The sequence below is a fragment of the Formica exsecta genome, unplaced genomic scaffold (genome assembly GCF_003651465.1).
Source record: "Formica exsecta isolate Colony F162 unplaced genomic scaffold, ASM365146v1 scaffold696, whole genome shotgun sequence".
NCBI lineage: Eukaryota > Metazoa > Arthropoda > Insecta > Hymenoptera > Formicidae > Formica > Formica exsecta.
The window spans coordinates 46825-69705 of record NW_021853462.1 but is presented as its reverse complement, the minus strand read 5'-3'; the positions used below and the strand labels follow the sequence as shown (position 1 = coordinate 69705).

General features: G+C 32.5%; 5 protein-coding genes across 10 annotated transcripts in view; 3 read left to right on the top strand and 2 right to left on the bottom strand.

Moving 5' to 3' along the window:
* Positions 1 to 8950, bottom strand: part of LOC115243175 (activating transcription factor 3) — a 30574-nt gene extending 21624 nt beyond the window's left edge. The window contains exon 1 of one of the 3 annotated variants that reach the window (XM_029819951.1): positions 8778 to 8950. The gene's annotated coding sequence lies outside the window, so the exon portion shown is untranslated. Of the gene's footprint in view, positions 1 to 6530; positions 6994 to 7017; positions 7190 to 8777 lie in introns of those variants that run through there. The other 2 variants (XM_029819950.1, XM_029819953.1) reach the window with 2 other exon arrangements.
* Positions 8951 to 11272: 2322 nt separating this feature from the next.
* On the top strand, positions 11273 to 12737 carry LOC115243205 (nucleic acid dioxygenase ALKBH1). The gene is made up of 4 exons (XM_029819997.1): positions 11273 to 11436; positions 11496 to 11598; positions 11793 to 11943; positions 12101 to 12737. Exons 1-4 carry the CDS (start codon positions 11344 to 11346, stop codon positions 12672 to 12674), a joined length of 921 nt encoding a protein of 306 aa, XP_029675857.1. The 5' UTR covers positions 11273 to 11343; the 3' UTR covers positions 12675 to 12737.
* Positions 12738 to 12945: 208 nt separating this feature from the next.
* On the top strand, positions 12946 to 15092 carry LOC115243203 (V-type proton ATPase subunit D). The gene is made up of 4 exons (XM_029819995.1): positions 12946 to 13088; positions 13599 to 13716; positions 13959 to 14444; positions 14514 to 15092. The coding sequence occupies exons 1-4, from the start codon at positions 13048 to 13050 to the stop codon at positions 14604 to 14606; spliced, it is 738 nt and encodes a 245-aa protein (XP_029675855.1). The 5' UTR covers positions 12946 to 13047; the 3' UTR covers positions 14607 to 15092.
* Positions 15093 to 15285: 193 nt separating this feature from the next.
* On the top strand, positions 15286 to 19529 carry LOC115243204 (dopamine N-acetyltransferase). 2 transcript variants are annotated; one of them, XR_003885186.1, is made up of 4 exons: positions 15286 to 16014; positions 16525 to 16794; positions 17209 to 17345; positions 17706 to 17845. XR_003885186.1 is itself a non-coding variant. In XM_029819996.1 (3 exons), exons 1-3 carry the CDS (start codon positions 15790 to 15792, stop codon positions 17862 to 17864), a joined length of 654 nt encoding a protein of 217 aa, XP_029675856.1. In that variant the 5' UTR covers positions 15286 to 15789; the 3' UTR covers positions 17865 to 19529. The 2 variants fall into 2 exon arrangements, 1 of the variants encoding a protein (XP_029675856.1); XM_029819996.1 differs by lacking the exon at positions 17209 to 17345 and having other exon boundaries at positions 17706 to 19529.
* Positions 19194 to 22873, bottom strand: LOC115243202 (zinc finger protein 622-like). 3 transcript variants are annotated; one of them, XM_029819993.1, is made up of 3 exons: positions 22595 to 22873; positions 20876 to 21554; positions 19194 to 20358 (listed from the first exon to the last, which is right to left on the bottom strand). In XM_029819993.1, the coding sequence occupies exons 2-3, from the start codon at positions 21516 to 21518 to the stop codon at positions 19871 to 19873; spliced, it is 1131 nt and encodes a 376-aa protein (XP_029675853.1). In that variant the 5' UTR covers positions 21519 to 21554; positions 22595 to 22873; the 3' UTR covers positions 19194 to 19870. The 3 variants fall into 3 exon arrangements, with proteins under 3 accessions (XP_029675853.1, XP_029675852.1, XP_029675854.1); XM_029819992.1 differs by lacking the exon at positions 22595 to 22873 and adding an exon at positions 22016 to 22064 and having other exon boundaries at positions 20876 to 21614; XM_029819994.1 differs by lacking the exon at positions 22595 to 22873 and adding an exon at positions 22016 to 22040.
* Between the last annotated feature and the right edge of the window lie 8 nt (positions 22874 to 22881).

Here is a 22881-nt window from a genome sequence, read left to right as displayed (position 1 = left end):
TTTATATATTTTAAACATGTAATTGTAGAAAGTATCTCACACAAAATAGTAATGATATAAATATACATATTTACTTAAAACTTTGACTATATATTTCTATGTCTTAAACTAAAAATATAACTTCATGTATAATAAAAATATTTGTATTTGCGTAAAACAAGAAAATAGATATCATTAAAATTCTACACGCGATAAAACTGTATGATTCAAAACATGTTGTAAAATGATATAGAGAAAATTTTTTTAAGACAAAAAGTTGCAAAGTTGTGCGACAATGCGATATCGAGCTCCTTTATATGCGTAAAACGAAAATGAAGCGATTCGGAAACGTTGTGTGGGTGGAAAACGACGCAGGTGGGTGCAAGCCTGGTGTTTTTCGAACAGTAACGGATGATCCGCCAACGTAAGGTACACATTTTGCGGTTCGATGTTTCTATTACCGATCGCATTAAATGCGATTTACAGTAGAACCATGATTATTCGTACGTTATTTAAATGCTTGTTCCATTAGTGTCTCAATAAGATAACACAATTCATATAATTGAATGTTTCACTGCACGAGAATGACCAAATATTCAAATAAATAACGTTCAAATAATCAAACTTCTATTGTATTTGTCTACATGCCATTAGAAACGTTGTACGAATTACAAAGTAATTAGTCATAATTGCAAACCTTGCCGGCCATATCAGATCTATCGACGACGATTTCGAATCGAGAGAACGGCTGGCCTTTCGGGGAAACAGACATGAAAGACGAAACTTTAATAGAGACGATTAATGGAGGATCAAGACCTTCCCAAGCCCGCATCTTCTTCCTTCTTCATAAAGAGCCGGTATACAGGCGCGAATTTGTGAGATATCTCGGCTTCAAGAACTTGCAGAAAGATTTAAAAATAATCGTAAAAATTAACTGCATTTTCACGGTTCTATGCGATTTTCTATTAATAGCGAAACGATTGGAATGCACGTACAATTCACATTTAATTTGTGATTAAATAATATCGATTTGAAATACATTAAAATCGACAAACCGAACAATAAGAGAAAAAAATGGAAGAAAATAAAATAAAAGAGTGAGTTACAAAATAAGTAAAATATAATAAAATAAACTAAAGAATTTTAAGAAATAGTCTATATATAAGTGAAAAATAAGTAATTTTTATAAAACGTTTTATAATAATAATTTAAACAAGTATGTGAACAAAATTATACAGATAGAATGAAAAATGAACTATAAGCATAACATAGAATTTCGCTCTTTCAAAATTTTCAACAAAAATAAAATTGTTTTATTTTTCATTAATTGTAAGAGAATGCAATTTTTCCGTTTTATCTATTTACTCTAAAAAATTGATCGAAAAAGCTCGCAAAAGACGGATGATAACTCTTGAACGTTTCGTATTTCCCTTAAAACGTCCTGTATATTTTTTCCGTGTGTTAAAAAGCGGGTTAGAGTTAAATTTAGGATTTCGCGGCGTACTAAAAAAAAAATTGGGATTAAAGAAACGGCAGCCTATTTATCAATGACGAGCCACTCGCCTTACAGCAAAGCCGCGAGATGATATAACTGGATTTGTAAGTGGAGGAAGAGAGAAAGAAAATCGAGACGCGATGGCAAGAGACAGAACGGCAGAAGGAGGATAAAGAAAGAGTCCATTAGCGCTCAAGGGCGTCAATGTCTCGCGATTGAATTTAAAATGCTAATACAACACAGTGAGAGAGAGAGAGAAATGATAGTACACAGCTCCTTCGAGAAAAGAAGGGAGGAAGGGAAAAGGGGAGATTCACCTTATGTATGCACAGATAAACCGCCTCCGCCGCACGATGCACGCGTTAAACAAACGTATCGGTTCGTATATTGTTACGATCGCGATTTTATCGCGCGAGATTACTCATATACGCCATTAGACGATACCGATCTTATTTGCAATCATTAATGATAAATAATATATTATCAATTGTGTATATCATCAATTTATTTTATATATATTCATTTATCACGGTAAAATATTGCAAAATTCAAGAATACATTCCAAAATAATCTTATTATTAGATCTAAATAAAAAATATTTTAAACTAAAGTTTTTTTTTATTTTTTTAAGTCTCCTCTTATATCAATCTTTAAAAATTCCAAAATATTTATATAATATAAAATAAAATATAATTGTATTATTAAAATTAATATTAAAATAATGCAGGAAAATGATTGTTTATGTCATAACTTGTTAAACTATAGACTTTGTTCATAAAACACTCGCTCTAGAATAAATAAGTATCTGCTGTCTATGTTTAAAACACATCTAACATCTCATTCAGGCGACAAAAATTATTGAGTACGAGAGAAAATAGCCGTCTATTAGCAAAGGCAAAGCGTGTGATTTAAGACACACGATGATTATATGCATGTTTCGCATCAAACGGGACAGAAACGTTTCTCGCATACCTACTTCAGGGAGCACATTCTTTACGAAACTGTAGGAAAAACGTATAGTAAAACAATTGTTTGTTTAATTTACAGTGAATTTAAAATTGACAAAATTGTAGATAAAGAATTAATTGGATAAAAATATTTAATGCGCAAAAAATTGTCAGTCTCTTCGCAGCAAATACCGAAATAAATTCATTTTATTATTCTCTTATTATCCTTCTCTAATTCTTAAACAATGATTTTTTACTCTTTCGTAACGCTTTCGTTTCATAATATTTTTTTTTATTGCGTTGTTACATATATTTGATATAATTTTGTGTGATATCAAAAGTTATTATTTGCTTAATGAGTGTTTATATAGTATATTAGATTTATATTTGACATAAAAAAAGATATTCGCAGGACGATTCGATAGCACTTTAATAATCTCGCTTAACATCGCTAGAATAATCAGTTTATTACAGTATCGATATATGGGCGAGCTGGCGCCAACTTGGCGTTCACTCGCGCGGTGCAAGTAACATAACACCAAAACTACATAGAACAACTGCGATACAAAATATTAGCAACATTTAATATGTTTATAAATAATTATTAATTAATATAATTTAGTTGAAAATTATCAATCAAAATAATTAGTCGAAATTCTTTGAAATTCTTCAAGAAATTTTATTTTGTCATCGCACGCTGTCTAACTTTTTAACGATGATAACGTTAATTAGCAAATAGTACCTTTTTCGCGAGGTTGTTACCTTCGCGAGATTGCAAATAACTTTGCATAGCAAATGCGCGAGATAAGATTATTATTCTGCAAAGGTTATCAATGCCGGAGGAAGTTTGTCGACGAAAGCAAACATTAAAGACATGCAATTTAATGCCAAGGCTTTTCAGTGAATAAAAGAGTACATAAAAGAGGTGCTGCAAAAATTTGCCAATTTTCTCTCTAACTCTCTCATTTTCTTCTCTTTTGCGTCCTTGATTTTAAGAATAATTTATTTTTTTGTAGTGTTGCAGAGACTTTAAAAAATATTCCTTTAAAAGCAAATTTATATTTTGTATAAAAAGCTTTACTTTAAATATGTATCAATAAACATTTTTATTTTAATTTTTCACTTCTATTCCTTTATAAATATCAAAAATATATGTCTCAATAATATAACTTTAAAAAAAATTTCTATTTTTTGAATGTTTATTTTTTCTACTTTAAATTTCTGTTTTTTTTTTTTTTTAATATATAATCCATTTTAAAGACATACATATACATACTACACACACGATAGATCTTTTTTTGCAAGAAAATTTGATGTAAAATCGATGTTATGTTTTTAGCGCTCCCGCCCACGCGATCTTATCCGATAATCTCACAAGTGTATCGTATACAGAGTGGTACTCGTCTATCGTCCATCGTATAATTTAATTAATGACGGTTTTTACGACGCGTTATATGTGCCCATCCCATGCGGCACCCGATTCATTTATTCCATCAAAAGAAAGATGCATGATAACCGGCAACGCTATCATCGAGTTATTATAGATAAAACCCACACATATATAAAACACCAGACTATTTTTTAACACATATTTATTATACATACATACTTGACACTCAAAGAGCAAAAAATAGAAACTGAACTGCCTTGTGCAAAATTACATATGTAGATGCACACATGTTTAAATATATAATTTCTTTAAAAAGAATAATTATAAATAACTGTCTTTATATATATAAAATTATCATCTATATGTCTCATATAAGGCACCATATTAATTGTTGATGTTATAAAATTATTATATATTACTAATTATATATAGATGATATTTCACTCTCATTTTATCTCTCGGCTTTATATATATATTTTAGATAAAAGATCTAATGAAAAGACGCTGATTAGCCTGACGAAATATCTGACACGTTAATCTTACATTAGACTTGGTCCGCCTTATCATTGTATTTAATGTCTAAACGCGGAGGACCACACGTAGTTTGCGAAATTGAGATTTTTATCATATGTTATGTCGATATGTCAAAGATACATGCCAACGAACATCTTTCTCTCTTTCTCTCTCTGACAAACAAATTATTTTCGGATGTTCTAAATTCTGAAATAATTTATTACGGACTAACTACACACAAATCGCGCGGTTGCTACTCTTTCCTTCGTTCGTTTGTCTGTCCGTTCGTTGCAACTGCGTGTCTCTCGTAAACGCGATAATAGATAGTCAACTTCAAAGACGCGCGTAGACGCGGGCGATTGCACATTCATATTCATGAGTGAGGTGCACAATATACAAGAGTGCCTCGTCCCACTTCTTCTCTTTAGCGAGCATCGGTTTATGGAAAGAACTTGCTCGAAAGTTCAGAGACAATAAAAGATAAATGTAAGATAAAAAGGGAGAAAAGCAGTAATTGTATGATGTGTATAGAATGTAACATTTTAACAAAACATATGTACATATAATAAAATAAAATAATAGTTACAAAAAACATCTAATATAATCCTTTTAATTCCTTATAAAATTATTTTTTTCAAAAAATAAATCTTTGATGATCTAAAATAGATTACTAATATTTTTTACACACGTGACTAATAAAAATAATTTTTATTAAGGTAAATATAGTGTTTTAATATGAAAATCCAATATTAATCATATAATTGGAGAGAATATTTTCTTGGCTAAAGCTGGGAAAAACGGAAAATATGAAAAAACATAAATTTTTATAATTAATACATTTTATATGCGTTCTTTTTTGAGCAAATTATATATTGCACACATTCTATTATGATAATAATATTATAATAATAAAATAATGACACATTATGTCATTATAAAGAGAGCAATATTATTATGTGACATGTTATTAAACAACACGTTTTTTTCATATTGTAGAAATTATTTCCATCGTCTTATTTAATAGTAGAAATTATTTAATTATTTAATCGTCTTAAATCTCCATCTTTTGAAGAAAGAAATGCTCCAAGAAAACTGTGAAAAATTCGTATGTGTAATAAATGTATAAGTACATAAAAATTTATTAGAAAAAGTATTTAAGACAGTTTCGAAAAAAGCTCTCCAATTATATAATGACGAACAAGTGACATCGCATAGCATGATATGTCAAAAAAATGAGCAGTATATTTTTGTAAAAGCATTAGATTTTTGCAAAAGTTGGATTAATGTTTGTGAATCATATCTCAAATGAAACACAAACAAGTTTTAAAATCCTATTCTTCCTATTCTTCAAATATTTTGTTAGCGAATAGGAGCAAGCACACACAAGACGTGTGATTAACGTGTGTTTTCTCACGAGCTCTTGTGGCAACATTGCAACTATGATGGCAGCGAAGTTCTACTTTGTGGCGTCGTGACCTTGAGCAACTGCAAACTCACGACGATAAAGCCCACGTAAATCAATTCAAATTGCAATTGCGATCGATCTATTTGGCAACGTCCAAGTACTTCAATTTAAATTTTCGCGATTTAAATGTTTCGTTCGAAAAATTCTCGCGACAGATATTAATCGCTTCGGACAAAAAATTGCAAGAGACCACGCAAAAGTACAACCTATATGAGTGATCTCGAGGGCGTTATGTCAATCCAACACGTAATAACCTTATCGAATGTATAACATCAAGACGTAATAATACATCGCCGCTATCTCTCTCCGGCCACGATACATCGAATATAATTCTGCGATCTCGATACCTCGCGTGTACAGATTTGAAATGACTGTTCTGTTCATCCTTCTGTCATTTGTAATGTTGCAATTAATATTTATTTACTTGATTATTTATTTATACTGACAATTCTTTGGCAATAATATACTTTATTGAGATATAAGATATAATAATATAGGTATAATATTAGTCGTTAATTTTTCAAATCCGTTTTTTTCAGTTGCATTTTCAGTTTTCTCTTATTTTTGTTTTTATACATACTTATTTAATTTTAACAGCGCGGGAAAATGTAAAACTTTGTAGTTGAAAAGACGGATCTTTTATCGATCATCATTTTCAATATATTAAAATTCGTTATTCGATGACGCGCAACGTAAAAGCGCACTTGCCGACAAAACTCTAGATTTAATTATTTTACTTACACGTTCCGTATTAAGCACCATATAACTGAAGCTCCGGAGAAAGAAGAAAGAAGTGTGAAGAATGCCATTAAAGCGAATGTACTCTACTGATCGCGCGACGTTATCGAATGCGCGCGCTTCGGTCGCTTCACGTGCGCAACGTCACGCCACACAATGCTCTCTTCACGCCGTTCTGGCCGTGCACTCTCACACTCTCGAAAATTTATATGTGGCCAAAAATCGCGAAACGACAATTCGCCGTTCATCCGCCAGCATCAGACGCGACACATTAGCCATACGAACCGAGAATAGCCGAACGAACTGTGTTTATTGCTAACACAAATGTTTATTGCGCGAATGAAACACGTGTTCTGAACTTTGCCGTGACAGCACCTACCTACCTACCTAATCTTCATGGTAATTTCGCACGACGAAGATTTATGTTTACGCGCGTAATTAACGCTCTGATTTTTTAGAAACACGCCCACGTCGTCGAATTTACACTTACCTTCTGTAACGTCCCGTGCCCGATGCCGTCCACACTTCACGCACTGCGCACACACTTACTTCTCCGTTCGCTCGTAATCCAATAGTCCTCCCTCGTCGGCTGCCGGCGCGCGACTGTGGATAATTCGCGGTCGCGACCGGCCTAGATATATACCGGCTATATTTAGCTCGCGCCGTCACCGCATCGCGCGCTGATTGGCCGCCGGTGACGTCGCACGTATCCGCGATTGGCCGACCGCGCGAATCTCGCGAATACGCGCCGGCGGACTTCGCTGCGGCTGGCTTGGCTGGGCGCGACTTCACGTCCGCGACATTTGTTGACATGAAACTGTCAGGGAGAGTACGCGCTCCGCTCCCTTGCCGCACCACGCCGGTATATTCAATACGCGTGCGTGTCGCGCTTCTTAGTAGGCACTCCTAGACTAGTACTTAATACTGCCAGAAACGTCGATCTCCTGGCGACACACAAAAGTTTTTTACATTTATAATTAGTTGCTTGAAAAGTAAGGGAGAAAGAGAGAGAGAGAGAGAGAGAGAGAGACAGAGTATAAAGAGAAAAACTCACGACGATAAAGCCCACGTAAATCAATTCAAATTGCAATTGCGATCGATCTATTTGGCAACGTCCAAGTACTTCAATTTAAATTTTCGCGATTTAAATGTTTCGTTCGAAAAATTCTCGCGACAGATATTAATCGCTTCGGACAAAAAATTGCAAGAGACCACGCAAAAGTACAACCTATATGAGTGATCTCGAGGGCGTTATGTCAATCCAACACGTAATAACCTTATCGAATGTATAACATCAAGACGTAATAATACATCGCCGCTATCTCTCTCCGGCCACGATACATCGAATATAATTCTGCGATCTCGATACCTCGCGTGTACAGATTTGAAATGACTGTTCTGTTCATCCTTCTGTCATTTGTAATGTTGCAATTAATATTTATTTACTTGATTATTTATTTATACTGACAATTCTTTGGCAATAATATACTTTATTGAGATATAAGATATAATAATATAGGTATAATATTAGTCGTTAATTTTTCAAATCCGTTTTTTTCAGTTGCATTTTCAGTTTTCTCTTATTTTTGTTTTTATACATACTTATTTAATTTTAACAGCGCGGGAAAATGTAAAACTTTGTAGTTGAAAAGACGGATCTTTTATCGATCATCATTTTCAATATATTAAAATTCGTTATTCGATGACGCGCAACGTAAAAGCGCACTTGCCGACAAAACTCTAGATTTAATTATTTTACTTACACGTTCCGTATTAAGCACCATATAACTGAAGCTCCGGAGAAAGAAGAAAGAAGTGTGAAGAATGCCATTAAAGCGAATGTACTCTACTGATCGCGCGACGTTATCGAATGCGCGCGCTTCGGTCGCTTCACGTGCGCAACGTCACGCCACACAATGCTCTCTTCACGCCGTTCTGGCCGTGCACTCTCACACTCTCGAAAATTTATATGTGGCCAAAAATCGCGAAACGACAATTCGCCGTTCATCCGCCAGCATCAGACGCGACACATTAGCCATACGAACCGAGAATAGCCGAACGAACTGTGTTTATTGCTAACACAAATGTTTATTGCGCGAATGAAACACGTGTTCTGAACTTTGCCGTGACAGCACCTACCTACCTACCTAATCTTCATGGTAATTTCGCACGACGAAGATTTATGTTTACGCGCGTAATTAACGCTCTGATTTTTTAGAAACACGCCCACGTCGTCGAATTTACACTTACCTTCTGTAACGTCCCGTGCCCGATGCCGTCCACACTTCACGCACTGCGCACACACTTACTTCTCCGTTCGCTCGTAATCCAATAGTCCTCCCTCGTCGGCTGCCGGCGCGCGACTGTGGATAATTCGCGGTCGCGACCGGCCTAGATATATACCGGCTATATTTAGCTCGCGCCGTCACCGCATCGCGCGCTGATTGGCCGCCGGTGACGTCGCACGTATCCGCGATTGGCCGACCGCGCGAATCTCGCGAATACGCGCCGGCGGACTTCGCTGCGGCTGGCTTGGCTGGGCGCGACTTCACGTCCGCGACATTTGTTGACATGAAACTGTCAGGGAGAGTACGCGCTCCGCTCCCTTGCCGCACCACGCCGGTATATTCAATACGCGTGCGTGTCGCGCTTCTTAGTAGGCACTCCTAGACTAGTACTTAATACTGCCAGAAACGTCGATCTCCTGGCGACACACAAAAGTTTTTTACATTTATAATTAGTTGCTTGAAAAGTAAGGGAGAAAGAGAGAGACAGAGTATAAAGAGAAAGAATTGAATGTAACCTCTATATCCGTCAAAATCAAAGCTCGCTTATAAAAGATAGATTTATTATTAATAATTAATAAAGATATAATTACATTTATGTAGGGAATAGATTTTGAGATAATAGTGGCAATTATATATTTAAAAAAAATTAAATTACAATAAATATATTAAATGTATTAAAATATCGAATAACTATGCGATACAAATTGGCTAAAACTCGATTTTTAATATGCGTGAATAAAGGCGCGATTAAAATTACTAGATTCATTATGAATCAAAGACATTCGATATCTTCATATTGGTTTCGAGATACCAAAACTTATAAAAAATGTAATATTATATAATAAATTTTTTTAAACCGATTACAGACTTTTTCTAATTAATAATTTTGTCAATATCTAAGTATCTAAGATTATTGTATTCTCTGGCCACGATTACCTGCAATCCTGTCCTTCTATTAATTAATAACAATCTCTATGATAGCTAATTTTTTCTACAATGGAAATTTGGGTCGATGCTCAAATTGGATCGATGCGACCATCGATCACAGGTGTGCGAATGAACAACAGATTTAGCGTGTGATCAGGTTAGGTGGGTGGGTGAGATTTATGGCGAATAGAAGCGCGACGGGTAATGAACGATCATTATTACCGCGGCCTATCGCGTCTATTAATTTACTCGCGGTAGGCTTTCGAAAAGCCTTGAGAGGTGCTGCTTTGCTGTGCTAAGTGTCCTGCCCTACTCGTTGTTACTCTATGAAATCACGCCGTTCCCGGCAATGTTGCATTATGCGAAAATCGTACGCTAAAATTAGTCACAGACGATTATTGCGCGCGCCGGCATATAAAACGAGCCACGCCGGGAGAACAGTGGCGGAGATTTACCAATAAATGATGTTTTAAATCTCCTGGAGAATCCTTAAAAATACAGAGAGATCCCTAATTATTTATTCCTAAAAAAAACGTAATTTAAAATCGCGAAATAAACCGATATTTTTCTCACAAATCGCATATAATTATGTTTAAACATAATCTTTGATTAATATTTTAATATAATCTTTGCGAAAATAAGAAAATTGGCAAATAATATAAATTCTCAATAACTATTAATAATAAATCTTACAATAAATATTAATAAATTTTAAGGATATTTTGATTTTTAGAGAAATTTATTTGCCTTGCTCTAATACTAATATATAATCTACGTTTAATTGAGCAGAGAGAATTTTGTTATTAATTATCTTTTGCTTATTAAAGAAATTATGTTTTAATTATAAACAAATTTCCGAAACTTGATTCAGAGGCTCTAAATATTGGCTCCAAAATCTTTAAAACTTTGGATACGTTACTGTGAGAAAAACTGCCACACTTTCCCGATGCGATCTCTTCTCGATGAAGATATGCAAAGCATATTGAGTAATAATGCTGGGTGGCGCATGGTTTACGTGTCTATCTGTCATCGAGTACGTTTTTCCGCTCTTAGTCAGACCATATGTCGATATGCTCCATCACACAAATTACATATGATCTAACAACCGAATTATCTTCTATGTAAAACGGCAATCAAGTTCCTTTCCTCCCTAAATCAACATATTCGACATATTTTATCACTTTTACCGCTACCAATTTACATTTTAAGTTAAAATAATTTCTATATTCATGTTTGTGTTACACTTGCTTTTACAATCTCTTTATATGAATTTTTATTTTGTAATTTTTTATGCAAGATTTACGTTTATATGGAATATATATTTAATAATATGATTATATATAAAATTGTTTTATCATTTTATATTAAACATTATATACATACGTGGTTATATATTTTCTCTGCGTAATCTTTATGATTGTATATATTATTTATAACCTTTTTGGTGTGTGTACTGACATGAACATGATTTCAAAGCCGTCTACATATTTGAAATTGTGGAAATTTTATGGCGCAAGATTTGATCGCAGGCGCCATCTCTCGTGACACGGAGAAAATACGAAACGCGAGGAAAATATGGCGGCTCGCAAGGTTGTTAGAAGATGTTTCGAGATAGTTTCAAATATTACAAAAGCCGAAATCCGGCACCTAATTTCGACGATGTGATCGATTTTGAAAGTCCAGATCATGTTAGAGTACGTTAATATCGCGATTGACATGCTCTTTCGATGACTAATCACGAATGTTATTTTAGGTTAGGAAGATCGAGGCAAACGTAAGTGACGAACAGAACGAGGATAATTTTGGATTGAAACCAGCGGAGAAATGGACGATTTACGAATTGCTAGATATTCCCGGTGCGTGAATTTTGTGTGACACATTACAATAATTAAAATTATTTTTTAATATTGTCCATAAAATAGTATTTTGTGAAATATCATACATATTTAATCCTCGATTAAGACCTAAGTAACAATATTGTCTTTTCTCATGAAATATTATAATTAATATTTAATAGTCTATATCCCTGAATTTCTCTTATTATTTTCAGGGCTTATCTTTATTCAGAATCCATTTACACCAAACGGTCAACGATACTGGATTACAAAATGTTTGAAAGATTATTCTAAGGAGCCATACAAGTTAAATATAGACGCTCATAATATTTTAGCTAATGAAACATGGTGGGAGATATGTTTTCAGTAAGAACAATTATAGAATTAAATTTATTAATACTAGTAATTTTTACTAATTAATTTTATCAATAATATAGACCTTTATATTGATTAAATATACAATTATGAAAAAAATCTATATTAACATCTAGATCGATATTTAATTACTTTAATTTGTTACCAGAATGTCGGAAAGAGCGAAAATTCTTCTACCTAAACTACGATGGTCAACATTGGGTTATCATCATAATTGGGACACAAAATTATACTCCGAAAACTCAAAGAGCGACATGCCGGCGGAATTATCCGGTTTAACATCCATTTTGGCGAAAACATTAGCTTTCTCGGACTTTAAAGCAGAAGCAGCAATTGTAAATTATTACCGTATGAACTCAACTTTGGCAGGGCACACAGATCATTCGGAGATGAATGTGGCCGCGCCACTTTTCTCTATAAGTTTCGGACAGACAGCAATTTTTCTAATTGGTGGGCCGAAACAGGAAGATTCAGCTAACGCAATCTTTCTGCGGAGTGGAGATGTAGTGATAATGTCGGGAAGCTCTCGTTTGAGGTATCACGGAGTGCCGAAAATTTTATCGGCGTCCAGAATACCATGGGACGATAATGGCGAGGACAATCGTGAAACTTTTACGTACAATTACGATGATTGGCGGAAGGCGCGAACTTATATCGTCGAAGCTCGGATTAATATGAATATACGACAAGTTCTAGAACCTGGGCAAATTGTATTATATTAAACCATATTGTATTTTTTTGTGTACAGAAATATATTAAAGATATTTATTTTATCAAAAATATCAGAGATCTCTCTGCTTTATGTATTTTTAGCTATCATTTTGTATATTCATTATAATAAAGTTATATATGTATTAAGTTATATTTAGTACAGAAATTATCTGTCAAATATTAATCAAACTTATATTGCGCTTTATACATATCTCTGTTCTTTTATTCTTTCTTATTTTTATTTTTTTAAATTAAGCTTTAGGCACATGATTTTACCTTTACAATCGCGCGCCATTGTAGAGAAACACGACGGTCACGACTTCCGGTTTCTCGAGTCAGCTGATCAATCACGTTCTTGTCTGTTGCTGCACAGTAGTCGAAAGAATGTCAGGCAAAGATAAATTACCAATTTTCCCCTCTAGGGGGTAAGTGTTTTATTTTATCATATTGATTATTAAGAAAATTCAACAATTTCATTCATATATCGTGTATTGTCAGTTGTTCTCGAGTAAAATTTCACTTTAAAACATACTGGAATACTGGGTGTAACCCCGTCTTCAATTGTTAAGAAGACTTTTAAATATTTAAGCATTATTATATAATTCTTTAAACATTTATTTACAATTTTTTAAACATTTTGATTATCTTTTATCTCACTACAAAAATGCTTTATTCCTAAAGAATATTGTAATCACAGATATGTTTTATGCATAGGACAATTTAAGAAGACTCAGATGTTTAAGTGTATGAATATATATTTTCAATTTGTTCTATCTTGTAAAATGCTTCTTTTGTGTATGAAAATTTAATTGACAAAAATTTATTTCTTACACAAAATATTTAATAATGTGACACAATATTTATGTGTGAATAGTAAAAATATCTAATATATTTTAAGTATAAAAACAATAGTGCATTATGTATTTGTATTCTAGGGCCCAGATGCTGATGAAATCTCGCTTGCAAGGGGCGCAAAAGGGACATGGCTTACTGAAGAAAAAGGCTGATGCATTGCAAATGCGTTTCAGGATGATCTTGGGAAAAATTATAGAAGTATAAAATATATTAATTCTATTATTAATTTTATCTTTCTATACTACTTTACTATATTATATTAGTATTTCTACTTTTTTATTCTTTTATTTTTTATTTTATTCTATTCTATTATTAATTCCGTTTATAGTCTCTTTATTTGACTTTTTCTACATCCTTATTATCTTTATTTGTGATTGTAATCTATTTCTTATTTATCTCTCTTATCTATTTTTACATCTCTATTTTTTTTCATTTTTTAGACCAAAACTTTGATGGGCGAAGTAATGAAGGAGGCAGCCTTTTCATTGGCGGAAGCAAAGTTTGCTACAGGAGATTTCAATCAGGTGGTTCTGCAGAATGTAACAAAAGCACAGATCAAAATTCGTTCCAAGAAGGATAATGTTGCTGGTGTGAATCTACCGGTATTCGAATCCTATCAGGATGGAACAGATACTTATGAGTTAGCAGGTCTGGCAAGAGGTGGTCAACAATTGGCCAAACTGAAAAAGAACTATCAACGAGCAGTGAAATTGCTGGTAGAACTGGCGTCGCTACAGACGAGTTTCGTCACTCTGGACGAAGTTATCAAGATCACGAATCGGCGTGTTAATGCTATTGAACATGTTATCATCCCTCGAATTGAAAGAACTTTAGCCTATATTATTTCAGAGCTCGACGAACTTGAAAGAGAAGAGTTCTATCGGTTGAAAAAGATTCAAGATAAGAAGAAGATCGCTAAGGCGAAGGTACGATTAATTAATTTATTCTTTATCAATTACTAATTATATATTATCTAAAATCTGAATCGGTTGTAGCTTGAAGCGGAAAGAGCAGTATTAATTGCATCCGGATATGATTTTGAGGCTACAAATCTGCTCGACGAGAGCGACGATGATGTGCTGTTTTAAATACTGTAAATAATATGTTATAAATATTAAGATGTTAATAGCCCCTAAAAGACGAAAAGAACCTCTTCTCTTCCTGTTTAGCTTTTTATTATGATTTTACATTATAGCACAATGACAGTCTCATTTAGAGATATATTTATTTATATTTTAGAGAGTGTCATTAGGAGCCTTTCTTTTCTTTATAATTTTGAGAAAACAACTTTTCCAAACCTACTGTTCTTATCTTTCAAAATATGAATATGGTATATGTAGCAATATAAAAATAAGCAATTATACATGTTATATTACACACAGACAATAGCAATGCTGTTATTTTTTAGAAGTACTTCAGGTATTTTAATTCTATATTGTGAAAAGTATTTTAATCCTATATATCACAAGTTATTCCATTGTCATCCAAATCATTTCCGATTTGTATGATGTGAGAAATTCTACAATTTAATTCTATATATTGATTAGGGATATGTAATAAATATATGTATATATTCTTTTCTGTATCATTTATCTCCAATCATTATTATTTGCTTTATTCTTACTTTATCTCAAGTTCTTTAAAACTTCTAGAAAAATATGTAAATTTTGTACAGGAGAAAGCAGATGAATTATTGAAATATAAATCTTGCTTACATTTTATATTTCAATCAATTTAGTGAAATTTATTTCACATTAACTACGATTTGCAGATGAAATTGTTTAATAATAAAAATTATTTCCGAATGAAATTGAAATCAATAATTGATAATCTTGATTAGAATTGAAATTTGTCTATTATAAACATTTACAAATAATTTTTACACACAATTGAAATCCGATAAATGAAGATAGCTTCTGCAAAAATATAGAAAATAATTTAATAATATCTAATTTACAACAGAATCTTAGTTGCAGATAATATCAGATGGCACAAGGATGAAAGAGAGTATAAGATCAATCCTAATCTTATTTTATCTATATTTTTGTTAATTTCGTTAAATTAATTTAACGAATTAACATGGCACAATCGGCGTGTACGACTGACCCAGTGTATTCGCCAGTGAACTAGGTCGATCAATATTATATAGGAGGAGGGAGAAAGGGGTGGTTTTCCTATATGAGAGGTGACACTCTTCTTCACTAAGGGGAGTTCGCCCAGCCGAACTCCCAGTATATATTTCCAGTGCGCGTTGGAAAATTCATCCGAGACATGCCATCATCTTTTGGCGAGGATTGTTTGACTGTTGTGGAGGTACCAGAGAATCGCTATGACGAAGCAATTCACCACTTGAGATGGAATTTCTTCGCCGACGAGCCACTCAACAATGCTGTAAGACTCTGTACGAAGGGGGAATCCCAACGTGAGCTCGAGCAGCACTGTCTGCTCACCTTGAAGCAGGGTTATTCCAGGATGTTAGTGAATTCAAAGGGAGCGGTGAGCGATATAGTTCCTTATATCATATAATACATATAATAATTATTTTATTCATCTCTCTTACATAGATATTAAAATTAATAATTACTTTTATATTCTCATTTTTATTTTTACTTTCTTATTTGTTAATATTTCGATGTCTTACTAATTCGATATTTTTCATTAACTAATAATAATTATTTATAATTGCGGAAAATAATCATAATTATTTTGTCTATTTTTTATAAATATTTTTTTATTATATCTTATCATAGATATTAATTCTTCATTTTTCATTATTTATTTATTAATAAATTACAATTTTTATAAATCTAATAATTGATGAAACTTTGTGATTAATCTAATATTCTTGAAACAATAATCGCATTATTCTTTTTGTCTGTTTACAAAACTATTTTCTTCATAATTTTTTATTTTTATTTATATTTGTTAATATATAAAATCTTTGTCTATAATATCAGATTTCAATATCGTCACGAAAGATGTATATTATCTGAATCGCTTTATCAGATAGCGGGGATGGCACTAAACGGCACCCTGAAAAAGGGCGAGCGCGAGGAGGCGGAGCGGCGCCTCGCCGAGCTAGACGACGAAAAGTTCAAGACCATCTTCGGGCTGCTGTATAAGGTGAACGACAAGATTGATTTATTTGCCAAATACGACGTAGATGAGCTGTTCGAGTGCCGGATCCTTAGCGTCGACGAAAACTACCGTGGCAGGGGTTTGGCCAGCATTCTTATGGCCGACAGCGTAAAAGTTGCCAAAGACGCCGGTTTCAAGGTAGATTAATTTATCCTATGTCTATTTTAATTTATTTTTCTATTGATTTTATTCATTTGCATAAATAAATTTGTCTATATATTTTGTGTATACATGGAAATTAAATGAATCTAATTTATTCTCTGTATGTTTAATTTCATCTTTTGCATGCATGTGATGAAAATTATTCTTTAATTGTTTTGCACAAAAATAAAATAAGATAAATATATCGTAAAATATTCCTTCGACATTTATAGAGTTCGAAAAAATGTCTTCTTATCAAAGTGGCGATATATATTTATGCAGTTATTTTATCGATTTTACATGGTATAAAGAGAGGATATCATTTTTTATTTTTGTTTTATCAATTTAAGATCGTTGCGTTGGTGTAACCCCTACTTTACATATATACCGTACACTTTTCTTTTGTTTCAGCATGCTCTTCGATTAATATGCATGGGATGATTTTCGTTTATTCCCCCACAAGGTGTATAGTTACAATGCATGTTACTCGTTTCTTTGAAAGATACTTTTGCAGTTCTTTGCGCAGAGACAAAGAAGCAAAGAGACAGGTTAATATAATAAATCAACATACGATTCGATTTGAATTAATAAATAATATAATGAATAAAGCAATCTGTATGTACTATATATAAACTAAAGTTCATCGTTATTATCAAATAAAATTAGAAACGAATTATTACGCAATTTCGAAGTATTTTTTATCAAAACAATCATTGTTAAATTCGATACATTTCTTCTATCTAGAAATCTTTACGACTCTTTTTAAAAAGAATTCTCGATGCACTTAATTTTAATTTAAATAGAATTTAACACAGAAAAATAACAAATATCTTTTGTGCAAATTTTTTAAAAATATATATTGCATTAGGTATATATACTATGTTAGGTATGTAATATGTATTACACAGGTATGTAAAGCCGATGCAACCGGCATATACTCACAGAGGGTCTGTCTGAAGCATGGCTTCCAAGTAGAGGCGGAGATATCGTACGCGGAGTTGGACAAGTCCATCAGGCCGGCGCCGCCTCACCAAGCGTTAAAATTGATGGTAAAACTGCTAGATTGAAGATAAAAAAAGAAAGTCGCTCTTTCGGTAGAGTTTAATTAAATTAAATCATCAACACGAAAGCGCAAAGTAGATATGTGTATCGTCGTCGTGTCGTGACAATAACAGCTCTATTAATGCATGTCTCAGTGTCGCGAATGTGAGACACATGACGCTGTCTCATAGAACGTTTACTTAGTAAAAGAGACAAGAACAAAAATATCGCGTAGTACATGTCGAAATGTTTTCAAATGGTATCCGCCCCCTCCCAAATATACGTGTTCCAAAATTATTAAAGAAAAAAAAGAAAAAAGATATCGGATTTAATAAAATAATGTTTTCGAGTGAAGCAGATTTAATCGCTCTGAGAGCGATAAAACCCAATTTGCTATGAACATGTGTTCGACCGAAACTGGATTTTGAATCTGATTAATATATAAATAATACATTAAAAATATAAATAATATAAAGTACATCCCGTTTGACTCTATTTTGACTTTAAAACATAAGATTCTTTGCCTTGATTAATCAATCAAACGCTTACTGAAAATATTTCATTGATTAATCTAATAATCCAAGTACCCCTAGTAACTCAAAACGGAATTTATGACGTTATTAATCGTTCTTAGAGCGATCAAACTTGCTTCATCCGAAAACGCTAAAATAATGAAATTGAAAATTTCGATATAATCGAAAAAGTCTGTGATTGTCTCGCAGATCGCATTTAGGCTTTCCGTTTCCGTTCCGCCAATCGCTCCACTCTGGCGAAAAATTGGAGACATACGAAATATTTATAGAATCGTCGTATATTGTTTAACTCATACCTAAGCGTTTAACACATTGATTGCCATGCGACCCGTATACGAATAGTATATACGTTTTGCCGTGTGATAAAAAATTGTTATATTTTTATATTATTAAAAAAAATTCTTGTTATTTTACTGTGTCGCACGATCACTCGTGCGTAAATGTGACATGATAGGATTCTCGGCAAATACAGCATGACAGTCAACCTGTTAAAGCAAACGTATCAATATAATTAAATCTAATTTAATAATATATATACACAATAAGAGTCTTCTAAACGGATTTCGTTGTTTTACGACAATTTTGACTATTTAAGGATTGAAAAAAGGATATCAATAATCGATCGTGCAGCAAAGTACCAATCTGACAATAGAAAGTAAGAAAGATAAAGAAAGTCGCAAAGTATCAAACATTGTTCTATCTTTATATGTCTCGCGATTCGCCAATATCGCCGCGTGAGAAATGGTCCATAAGATACATAAGGTCTAGTTATATCTTCTTTCTCTCATGCGTACATACATAAGTGAAACGCAATGGTGCAGGTTGTTTTCTAACTTGTATATTTACTACATTCTATCGAAAGCGGCAATATTTGATCGCAACTCGAAGTTGTTATTCTGGATTATAATATAAATGGGTCCATATAAATTTAAAAAAAAGTTATACATGAAAAGAGGAAAATGAAGGATATTTTTATCGTCACGTGTTGCAAAAGAGTAATATATAAAGTATATACGAGTTATTTTGTAAAAACGTCCGCTAAATGCGAATTATAACGCGATTTATAATGATTTATATTGCGTAATGATATGTATCCTTTAAAGAAAATAATAAATTTCGATTTTTAGGAATTGAATTGATGGCTGTAAAGCACTCAAATTTGAATTCAAACGTAATTTTTATAGATTTTTATAGATAAACATAATTTTATATATAAACACTTAATTCCGTTAAGTTGGATTTTATTTTTTTGTTTTTGTATATGTATATATGTACAATAACAAAGCATCAAAGCCTTCTTGTGGCTTGTTTCCAAAATATGTGAAAAAAATTCTTAACTCGGCGAACACATCTGATAAGAAAGACAATAGAAGAAAAGAAATGTGTTCTTCATTTTTTCTTTTTTTTTTTTTTAACAAATATGCGCTAGCTAGAGTTTCTAAAAAATAAGTTCCTATCATAAATATTAAATACATTCCGATAGTAACAAATTAATGAGTCTAAAAGTTTGTTTGCCTCCTAAAATGCTTTTGCAATTTGTTTTGCTTTATTTGCAGTTGTGTTGAATATTTTGTTTGGATTCTCTGCAAGTATTGGACATCCCGAGCTCTTCTCTGGGCGGCTTCCATCTGAATCTCCGAACCACCGAGTGCTCTATACTGCAGCAATAACTTGCGCAATTTCTCTCCACTGTTCTTAGTTACTGTAACCGGCTCGAGATTCAGATTCTGTTTGTAATAGCGCACTAAAGCGCGATGACCTATCACTTTGCCGGAAGGTAACTTCAATTCGTATCCCTCATCATCCAGAATCACCGATTGTTTCGGCGATTCCGTATCCGGATCGGCGTCTTTAGCGTCTGGATAGCTGGACGAATAATCATAAAACTGCATATACTCAAGTAGCGTCTCTCCTTCGTACAACATCATGCAATGGCCCTTATCAACCATATGCGATCTCACTGCTCCTATGCTTTGTAATTGTCTTCCTGCAAAAATATTTAAAAATTTTATAAATATTTGATTTGAATTTCAATCGAAAATTTTTTTTATATGTATAATTCAATTCTTTTATTTTATTTTTCTTCAAATTTTAATTCTAATTAAATTCAATTTCAAAAATATACGAAGTTAAGATATAAAAATGCACAAAAAAATATTTTCAACCATTTTTGGAACAGATTCATAATCTAATAAATTTGTTTTCTAGGAATCTCAATAGTTGATTTTATTTCTAGAAAATAAATTCTCTTGTTAGATATTAGATGCAATAAAACTCATTAAAAAGAAATTTCACTAAGCAACATGACGCAGATAATATATATTATTTACATTGTATGGTACATAATACAATCTTAATTCATTTAAAATTAATTAATTTTTACATTTTAACTTATAATTGAAATTCAACTTTATTGGAGAATTCTTTCAACACAATGCAAAGCATAATAATAAAAACAAAATAAAACTACTTAATTGAATAAAAAGGAAAGAAAATTTATTTACCTGAATCGTTACACCAGATACATTTGTATTCGCTGTATATTTTTTGCCCTAAATACAGCAGCAGGCCTTTTAAATCAGTACAGTATTCAAGGTCGGGCACAAAGAATGAATGTTCCTCCATCATGTGCTTTAAATTACGTGTTACAGATCTACTGTGATGGTCACAAAACAAGCAGTCATTACGCTCAATGGGATTTTCTAAGTCATCAAGCCACTCATTTGAATCCAAAGACTCTATATCCGAATCTGTTTCCACTTCCATTTCGTTCTCTGTGTTTGTCGGACTTTTGCTGGAAACTACAACTTTATCTCTTTCTTCCATTTTCTTTTTATGAGTCTTAGACACAATATGATTATAGTACTGCTTTTCATTTTTAAACTTCTTTCGACATATTTGACATTTCTGATTTTGCTTTGCCTTGGTTTCATTTGCATTATCCTTGTGATAAACTGTGCTCTTATTCTGGAACACTTTGTATGTAATTGGAGGTAACTCACTCACTTTTCTATGCAGATTATATCTGTGCCATTCGGAACTGTAATGTATCTTATGCGCTTGTGGATCTGTGAATATTACATGGCATGCTAGACAAGTAAACGAATTTCTTGTAGGCTCAAGTGTAAGACTTGTCTTAGTATCCATTTTATTCTCTTCTGAATGATTCCTTTCTTGATTTAGCTTCATCAATATAAACAAAAAACCAGAATTAAAATCTTGAAATCTCACATTAAAGCTTTTCTACAACAGAAAGATATATATATGATCAAACATTGGTATCCCTCCGAGTTTACTCGAATTAACAAATTTTATAAGCAATATTTTATTTCGTTTTTGGAGCTAATTTCATTGACTAATTCATTCAACATCAAAGAATATACGAATAGCCAACAAAGCGAGAAAACTTCGTATATTTGCAAAAATGATTTAATATAATATAAACAATTGATAAGATTAAATATATTCCATTAATATTGAAGAAAATATAATATTTTTTCGCTACTAACACGTGACAAGACACGTATTTTTGAGGTTAGTCGCACAATGCAATCTCCATTTAAAAAGTATTCACAGTTTCACTACGAATATATATTACAATTTCCTTCAATATATATCACGATAATTCTTAAATTTCAACTCACCGAAAAAGAAGCAAATGATTTTAAAAATCACAAATTTCAACACGATGTAGCTCAAGTGTAAGACTTGTCTTAGTATCCATTTTATTCTCTTCTGAATGATTCCTTTCTTGATTTAGCTTCATCAATATAAACAAAAAACCAGAATTAAAATCTTGAAATCTCACATTAAAGCTTTTCTACAACAGAAAGATATATATATGATCAAACATTGGTATCCCTCCGAGTTTACTCGAATTAACAAATTTTATAAGCAATATTTTATTTCGTTTTTGGAGCTAATTTCATTGACTAATTCATTCAACATCAAAGAATATACGAATAGCCAACAAAGCGAGAAAACTTCGTATATTTGCAAAAATGATTTAATATAATATAAACAATTGATAAGATTAAATATATTCCATTAATATTGAAGAAAATATAATATTTTTTCGCTACTAACACGTGACAAGACGCGTGTTTTTGAGGTTAGTCGCACAATGCAATCTCCATTTAAAAAGTATTCACAGTTTCACTACGAATATATATTACAAAATTTCCTTCAATATATATCACGATAATCCTTAAATTTCAACTCACCGAAAAAGAAGCAAATGATTTTAAAAATCACAAATTTCAACACGATGTACTACACATGTCACAGTCTATTAAACGTGCTTGAATCTTGGATCTTGGGTCTGCTACAAATTACGTCATTCACTACTATCTCTGAAGTAATTTAAAACTTTAAACCATCGAAAAGATTATTATTAAAGACGGCCAGCCTTGGGTAAATTTTAAATGAATTCAAATGAACTAAACTCTCTCGGAGATATAATTGCTTGAAAAGTGCTAAAATTATCAACCGTTTCAGCAGAATCGAAAAT